This window comes from Myotis lucifugus, unplaced genomic scaffold (genome assembly GCF_000147115.1).
Source record: "Myotis lucifugus unplaced genomic scaffold, Myoluc2.0 scaffold_109, whole genome shotgun sequence".
NCBI lineage: Eukaryota > Metazoa > Chordata > Mammalia > Chiroptera > Vespertilionidae > Myotis > Myotis lucifugus.
This window is the reverse complement of record NW_005871157.1, coordinates 321,920-330,438: the sequence shown is the minus strand read 5'-3', so window position 1 is coordinate 330,438 and position 8,519 is coordinate 321,920. Positions and strand designations below refer to the sequence as shown.

The 8,519-nt window shown below is 60.5% G+C and overlaps 1 protein-coding gene across 1 annotated transcript in view; it reads left to right on the top strand.

Annotated features, from left to right (window-relative positions):
• PLCB2 (phospholipase C beta 2) overlaps positions 1-3,009 on the top strand; it is a 20,030-nt gene extending 17,021 nt beyond the window's left edge. Inside the window, 7 exon segments of the mRNA XM_023757611.1 lie at positions 63-202; positions 204-224; positions 339-415; positions 531-626; positions 1,099-1,156; positions 1,780-1,866; positions 2,224-3,009. Of these exon segments, the coding sequence (XP_023613379.1) occupies positions 63-202; positions 204-224; positions 339-415; positions 531-626; positions 1,099-1,156; positions 1,780-1,866; positions 2,224-2,427 (683 nt within the window). The 3' untranslated portion in view covers positions 2,428-3,009.
• Positions 3,010-8,519: the final 5,510 nt, after the last annotated feature.

Here is an 8,519-nt window from a genome sequence, read left to right as displayed (position 1 = left end):
GGGTGCGGGGCGGACCCAGGGTTCAGGCCTTGCTTTCTTCGCGGCCTCCGCAGGGACCCGCACGGGGGAGGGAGCCGGCCGGGTCCGTACCCACCCGGAGGGCCCCGAGGGCGCGGACCCGCGCGTGCGGAAGCTGAGGGACCGGCTGGAGCTGGAGCTGCGGCAGCAGCGCGAGGAGCAGTGCGAGTGCGTCCTGAAGCGCAAAGGAGCAGCACTTGGCCGAGGTGCCAGGGCGGGGGAGGGGAGAGAGCTACAACCCGACCAAACCCACACCCTCTGCACGACCGAGGGCTCCCCGCGAAGCCAGTTTGCTAAACCCATCCTTCCTCTCCCTGCAGCACATCGCCAAGATGATGGAGCTGGCCAGAGAGAAACAGGCCGCAGAGCTTAAGACCCTCAAGGAGACCTCAGAGAGGTATGCCTGCCTCCCTCCCAAGCCTGACTCTCAACTCCCAGGAGGGCTCAGGCCCCACAAAACATCTGGCTCAGCCCCCCACCCCAACATCTCCCTGATGCCTGTCTCTCTACAGCGACACCAAAGAGATGAAGAAGAAGCTGGAGGCCAAGAGGCTGGAGCGGATCCAGGCCATGGTGAAGGTCACCGCTGACAAGATGGCCCAGGAGCGGTGAGCCCGGGAAGAGAGGCCCAGGACTCCAGCTCCAGGCCCAGTGCTGAGCAGGAGCCACTCCAGGGGGGGAAGGGGCCTCCCTACCGAGGATCCTGACTCGCTTCCTAGCCATGTGCCTGTCCCCTGGCTCTTGAAAGTTAATCTTACTTCTGTCACCTCCGATTAGAGTGACCTCCTTAGGCAAAACACAGGTGCCAACACTGTTTGACCAGAGAGGAGAATTTAAGGGAAAATCAGGAGGGAGGTGAAACCTTGGCACACCTTGAAGGACAGTGCATGTTCCTTCAGAGGGTCCCCCAGGACTTCCAATGGACCCTCAAATCCTCCTTGGATCCCCATGTCACCCCTCTGGCTGCTTCCTGTCCCTACTGCATAGTCCTTATTTGGTCTATTCCCTGAGGAGTCTGCATCTCACCCAGCTCTTCCCAGGGGCCTCCTGCCCTCTGTGAAACTCTGATCACCCCAACAGGTTGAAGAAAGAGATTAACAACTCCCACATCCAGGAGGTGGTACAGGTCATCAACCAGGTGTGTAACACTGGTCCTTCACACACACACACACACACACACACACACACGCGCGCGCGCTCTCCCTCGGAGAGAAAATGGGTCTTACTTTGCCCTTAGGAGATATACTGTCCAGAGTGGCCCATGCAGCTAGGGAAGGCAGGAGGCAGTGCAGGGGGAGGGGACCCCCTAGGCCAGCCTGAGGTTCTGGTCTTTCTGTGGAGATTGGGGTACTAGCCTACAGGCTTCTGTCAGCCCCCCTGTATGGAAAAGATATGAGCCAGCTGGCCAGGGAGGATGGAATTGGGGTGGGCGGGTGAGAGGGAGCAAGGAGGAGTCCGAAGAGAAAGGAAACACCTGCTGGGAATGGACCGAAAGCTCGCCTGGGGATTAGCAAAAGTAGCAGAACGACCAGCTACCGAGTCCTGCCCTTATGCCAGACACTAAACCAGGTGCTTCACATGAACCGTGTCATGTAAACCTTCATAATCCAGCGAGACAGGTACTATTATCCTCATTTTACAAATTAAAAAGACAAAGGACTTTACCCTCAGTTTTATGGCTGGTTAACTGGGATCACAGCTGGCTGCCAAGCCAGATGGCCTGTCTGAGCTGCCCTGATTCCTGCCTCTCACTCCCATCAGATGACAGAGAGCCTGGAGAGGCACCAGGAGAAGCTGGAGGAGAAGCAGGCGGCCTGCCTGGAGCAGATCCGGGAGCTGGAAAAGCAGGTGACAGGAACCGCCACCCTGGCCCCCAACAGAGTTGGCCCGGCCCCAGGGTGTAAAGGGGCCCTGCTTCAGGGAGCGTCCAGTCAGGAGTTCAGGAGGCGGGGACTCACCCCTCACCAGTGGGTTCCATTGGGGCCCTAGAGCCCTTTTGCATGAGGCAGCTCTGCAGGTCTCTTTGCTTGTTTGGCACCCCCTCTCGCGAGAGGCTCCCTGATGGGCTCCACTATGCCCACTTCCCACCTCCATCTCCTGGGAGCTTGGCAAAGACTGGGTACCTCCTTGTTCCATTGTCCAAGGGCGGGAGAGTGGACAGGTGGCCCCTCCTGAGCCAGCTGGTGGTGCTTGCTGTCCCCACAGTTGCAGCAGGAGGTGCTGGCAGAGTACGAGGCCAGGATGAAGGGCCTGGAGACTGAGGTGAAGGAGTCGGTGAGGACCTGCCTCAGGACCTACTTCCCTGCTGAGGCTGAGGACAAGCCCGAGAGGTCCTGTGAGGCATCCCGGGAGCTGTGTGAACAGGACTCACTCACAGTCAATGCAGACACCCAGGAGAGCTGCCTCTGATACCCCCAGCCAGCTGGGACATTCTGCAAGGACATGCCCTCTTCTGTTGGACGGAGCTCCATCCCCCCCAGGAAGAAAGGCCCCAGCAGCCCCAGTGCTCGGAGGCTGTGGGAAGCTGGGGTTCCCCTGGACTCTGGAGCCGTCTCCTCAACAGCCAGGCTAGAGGAGGAGGCAGGGATGCCATCAGGGCAGGGGCTCGTTTGAGGCCCAGAGGTCCTCTCTAAGCTCCCTTCCTGCTCCTCCTTCTCCTTGAATTAGTGTCATCTATTTGTTGAGGGCAAAAGAATATGGACTGAGAGGCAGGGAATGGGGTCCTGGCCTCACCCTGCGTTTCCTAGGGTGCAGCTAGTCGCGCCCACTCTGGAGTCAGTTTCCTCACCTGGAGGGTTAGGCCTGGCCTCCTGGAACCTCCACTCAGCACCTGTAATTCAAGCAGGACCTGTTCTGCCGTAAGGCTGGCAGCTCACCCAGGCTTCTCGGCCCCATCGCGGGCGGGCCGGCCCCGCATTGGCCTCATTGTCTGCTCCCTGATTCAGAGCCTGGCACTACCTCCAAGCTCCCTGGGGCTTGCTACCCCTAGGATTCCAGGCTGAGGTCCCTTCCCTGGCTCCCTGGCTCCCTGCCTGAGGGGTGGGGTGGGGAGACGCTGACATGAAAAAGCTGCCTCAGCTGTCTGGCCCTCCGCCCCAGAGGCAACTGGGGCTGTGGCTGGTGGTGAGAGGAAAAGGAAGGCCTTTTGAGCAGTTCCCATCCAGAGCCCGGCTCACCCCTTCTCCTAGGCTTGGGGGGTCTATTTCCTAACATGTACTCCAACCCAGGCCTCCTGACAAGGTCACATTTGTTTTCTCTTCTAACTTTATGAGGTTTATTTATTTTTCTCATTTTTTTTATTCCTACAAAAGAACTCTGTCCCAATATTTCCTGCCTAAGCCTGGCCTCTGTTCCACAGCTGAGAAATGGGGAGGAGGGGAGGAGAAAGCCCTGAAATGAGGCAGGCTGGGAAAACCCTTGGGAGTGGAACCCCGGGGAAAGGTGTCCTCCAGAGCCCAGCAGAATGGCCCTGCCTCTAGGCTTGAAGAGGACTCACTTCCCCTTCTGTCGACCCTGCTGCCACAGCCACTGGAAAATGATGTCACCCCTCTTCTCCACCCTCACCCAGATGTGGCCCTTCCTCGTCTCCACCCTCAGGGCTGGAGCAGAAGAGCCTATGCAAAGGTGCCCCCCACCCTCTTGGAAGTTGCAAACCTTCAGGCCACCTTACAGGGGTCAGCTTCTCAGGCCCCTGGGGTAGTGAGGGTTCACCCAGCACTTGCTGCGGAGGGGCCTGTGGGCAGCCACTACTGCACCTATGGCACCGTCCCAAATCCAAATGGGAGGAGACACTGGTTTGGGAGAGGCAGGGTGGGGTTGATTCTGGGAAGAGGTGGTTTTCTTATCAGAGGGTTATAGCAAATGCCATTAGCTGTGAGCACCTGTGCCTTTGGAAAATGAACAGGACTCCCCCCACCCCCACCCCATCCCTCTGGGATCCCAGCAGTCCCTGGCCGCAGGGTGAGGCTAAGGGCCTGCTCATTGATACAGCCAAGGGCAGTGCCTTGTCTTCAGTCCTCCAGCTGGGCACTCAGCTGCCCAGCTGCCCTCCAGCCCAGGGTAGCACCCAGGCCGAGAGGAACTCACTGACCCAGGCATGGGGCAGAAGCCAGAGCCAGCACCAAAGAGAGCCCGCGGGGCATCATCCCCCTTGTTGTGCCAATGACTGCGCAGGGGGAGGAGGGCTGTTTCCCCTGCCTCTGAGCCAGGCCTGGCAGAGTCTCTGAGCCCCAGGAAGCCCAGGAATGGGGAAGGAAACACAATCCTGCCTCCTAGAGGGGCCTCTGCACACCACGCTGGAGGCTTCCCGGCCCAGTACCACCTCCCTGCCTCTGTTCTCTTAGAAAAGGGCCAGGTGCCCCCGGGGCAATGCCAGTCTCTGGGCCTCGGAGATGAGTTAATTTCTGGCATCAGGGGATGTGCAGAGGAAGAGTTGCCCTCCCTCGGGCACTGGGCAGGTAAAGGGCACCTGGGTTCCATTCCTGATGTGTATCTATGGGGCTGGGGCAAGGTTCCCTGCCCACTTGTCATGCCTCAGTTCACCCTTTGAAGGGTCCCTACCCACTTCCCAATCCCAATGCTGATTCAGTTGCCAGAGTCCCCTGTTGACTCACCAGCCCCCTGCACCCCCACAACCTTCAAGCTCTCTAGATCTTCCAGCCTCGTGCCACCAGGCCCAACCCTGCTGAGCTGGTGCAACGTGACAGGGTGAGGGGGTTGGTGACACTTGAGGAAAGAAGCAGGCCTGGGGGGGAGGGGGGCAGCGGCAGACAGTGACAGACTGCAGACCTGAGCCGCCTCTGCTAGGAAGTCCTTTTGCCAGCCTGGGGCCTGCAGGCGGAGAGGATCAGCGGGTGGGAGGAGAGGGGAGTGTGGAGTGCCTGCCTGCCCCCTGCCTGCCTCGGCTCTATCTCCTGTCAGCCTTCAGCTCCCTAAGCGACAGCTTCTAATTCGGGCTCTTGGTGCCTCTGTGCTCTGCAGCGAAGTCTCAGCCTTTTTTTCAGCTTTGCTATTTCTTTTCTGTTCAGAACATATTGAGCCCACAGGAGGGAAGTCAGAGTAAAGGCTCCAGGGCCAGAGACCTGGCACACACACACACAAACACACACACACCGGCCACACACACACAGGTCAGGCCTGCTTGGCAAGGCCAGCTGGGGGAAAGGGAGCCAAAGAGCAGCCAGCATGGGGCTCTCCGACAGGCCAGGATGAGGCCCTGAAGGGGACCTGCCTCAGCCCCTCCTCTTCCACGGAACTGTCCCCTCCTCCACACTCCACAGGGACATAAATGAGACAGAGTTGTCTCAGGGAGGCTCAGGGGAGAGGGGCCTGACTCTTTAGGACCCAGTCCATGTTCCTGCTGCTTCTCTCCTCCATCTGGGAGGCAACACTGCCTGGGTGTAGGGTGGTCTGCCACACGCAGATTCCAGAGGTGCCCTCTCCCCTGACCCTGAAAACAGAGAAAGAAGGGAAGAAAGCAATTTCCCTCAGGGGGGAGAAAGGGGAAGTTGAGTCACAAAGGGAAGAAAAGCGTTTCTTCTGCTGAGTAAAGAGAGAGAGCATTCCCCATCCTTATGGGGGCTGGAGAGTCTGTACGCGCTGGGCGACAGCCAGGAGGGGCCCCCAGGTCTGAGGGAGGCACTGAGCTTTCTGCTTGCTGAGTAATTGTGCAGCTCTCTTCCTGACACTGTACCAAGATCTTGCTTGAAGCAGGCAGGGTGGTATCATCCACTTCATTTTGAAGGTGGGGATATGCAGGCCTGGAGCGACTCTGCTGGTAAATGCCTTCAGGCTGGGACTTAATTCTGATGTTGAACACTGTGCCCTTTCTGTGACACCATGAGAGGAAGCTGGCAGAGCCCTGAGCAGAGGGATGAAAAAATGCAAAGGAAAAAGAGTGTATGCAAGCACACATCACATGTTCCCTCAGGACAGAGTGATCTGGGAACACCTGCTCCAGGGCTGGCCCCCATGGCAAGTGGGCATCCCTGGGGCCTGGGAGCTAGAGAGAAGCAAGACGTTCAGGGTGCGGGGCCATGTGCCCACTTTGCCACCCAACCACCGTCTTCTTCCTAGAGGCAGATCCTCTGCCTGCCCCATACCTTTCCCCAGGCAACTCCTGCTGCAAAGCCTTTTGTCACTGCTCTGCCCAGGCTAAGGACACTGTTGTTCTTCCCTTAATTTCCTGTCTTTCATAGGGAGAGACCCTTCCAAACAGCCTCCAACACTGTCCCTCCTCCCTCCATGCCCTTGCTTCAGTATCTGGAATGCTTTCTTCCTTGTTTCTTAGCAGCCAGATCCCATCCCACGCTTCCTTGATGACCACCTTAGAAGTGCTATCCTTAGAAGATTTCAGAGCGCTCCCTTCCCAACAACTCCACCTTTTCCTTTGTCTTTAACAGATGTGTTCCGCCCACAAGTGATAATCTCCACTTTTTGTCTTGGTCCTGTCTTCCCCCTTGAGAGGGGAGGTCTTTTCTATCCAGAACTGAACTTCTGTTTCTGTATTTCCCACAGCTGGAAACAGTTGGAAATCTGGCTCACTAAAAAATCTCAGTAAATTCTGTAGTTGGTACCTGATTCACTTCTTCCTTTACAAAAATCCATTCCAACCCTACACACCCTCCCACATCCCTTCAGCTCTGAGCGCCCCGACTCCCCTCACCGGAGGCCTGCCCGCCCTGCTCTCCAAGGCCACCACCAGGGCGGCCCACCGGAGGGAGACTGGATGCGGTGGTTTCCAGGGCAGCCATGGCCATAGAGACCCCCCCTATGGACTTGAGCTCTCTTCTCTCTATTCAAAGGGGTCAGGTAGCGGACAAGGTCAGAGCCTTGTGGTCTAGGGGTGGTGTGATGCTTCAGAGGGAGTTGGGAACTGGGGGAGCCCTGCGTGTGCCCCTTGATCATTGCTCTTTCCCGGAGGGCGCCTGTCCTGAAGCGGCGAGGAGGCGGCGCCCGGGAGTTGCTCCCGTGGCTGCAGCACTCCGGGATCCGAAGGCGCCCGCTCCGCCTGCTTCTCAGCCGCCGAGAGCTGGCAGGCGGGCACGTTGTAGGGGTTGGAGACGTCTGAGATTGGCGGGCACCCTCTCCTCCCACCCCCACTCCGAGTGAGTCTGTGCGGGAGGAACAATTGTGAGTGCGTGGTTTGCGACACTTCGAGTGGCAGTTCCCAGCCAGACTGAGCGCCCCCCATCCCGCGCACAGCGCAGCTACTCCCTCCTCCGAGTTACTCCCAGCCCGCCTTTCGCAGCCACCCTGGCTCGCTTAGGGTCCAGTTCTGCTCTCATGGGGCACCATTTCCTTCCACCCGCACGGCTGGGGGCAACCCGCGGTCTTCCCCGACGGCCCCGAGGTCCCTCCAGTTTCTAAGGAGCCCAGGGCAGCGACTCCGCCGGGCAGAGGGCGGGGAGAAATGACTGACTTTTGGATTGGTGCCTGTGGCCCACAGCGAGCAGCCCCCGCAGCCGCCGCTGTAGCCCCAGGGGGAGCGTGGAGGAGGAGCCGCTCCCCCACCTCGAGGCCCACGGAGGTGTGCGGGTCAGGGGCGGTCTCCCCCGCCCCGTCCTTTTCTGCCTTGATGGTTGAGCCCGCTTCCAGGGCAGCCATTTCCAGAGAGACACCCCCCACCCTCCAGGCTACAAAGCCAGGTATCCAGGTGGGCGGCGGCTCCCCGCGCTTGTTGAGCCCCCCACGAAAGGAGCAAGCGCCCCGGCGTGGCCCGGCCCCCGCGAGAGGGGAGGAGGCGGAGGAGCGGAGCAGAAGAACTAGAGGAGAGGCGCGCCCCGCCGGGGCTAGAGGCAGGCGCGGAAGGCGGGCGCCACCGTCTCAGCAGGGGAGCGGGGGCTGCCCCGGGTGCGGGTGAGTGGCGCGGCTGCTGGCCACGGGGGACTGAGGCTCGCCGGACACGAGGAAAAGAGCGGGAGAGTCAGGAGGGGGCAGAGTTTCGGCTCCAGCCCTCTCGTGGCGGGCCAGGAGCCGAGCGTGGAGGAGCGAGCAACCTACACCTCCAGGCGGGCGGGAAGCCCCGGGAAGGAGCAGCGTGCGGCGCAGTTGCGGCAGAGCAGCGGGAGCAGCGGGGGCACAAGAGTGGGCAGCTCAGGAACCTCGGCCGCAGCCGCCCACGCGGAGAGGGAGCCACGCCAGAGCACCGCGGAGGCCGGAGGCCGGCGGGGCGCGGGAACAGGGGGCGCCCCCCGTGCGGAGCTGCCGGGGCCGCCTGGGCGCGGCGGCCGGGTGCCCATGCTCAAGCCCAAGGGACCTGTGCCCCCGAGCGGGCACGCCGCACCTTCCTGGAGGGCCATGCAGGGCGGGCAAAAGTGCACCCTGGCCCCGCTTTCGTGCTTGGACGCGCTTGGACCGAAGCCATCATTCGAACTGCCGCGCGGAGCAGGGCCGCCACGCCCGCTTCATTGTGGCCCGGGGGGGTTGCCCGGATCCCCGCGCTGCGCCTCGCCGCTTCCGTGCGGCTGGCCTGGCTGGAAGCAGGGCGCGGCCCGTGAAAC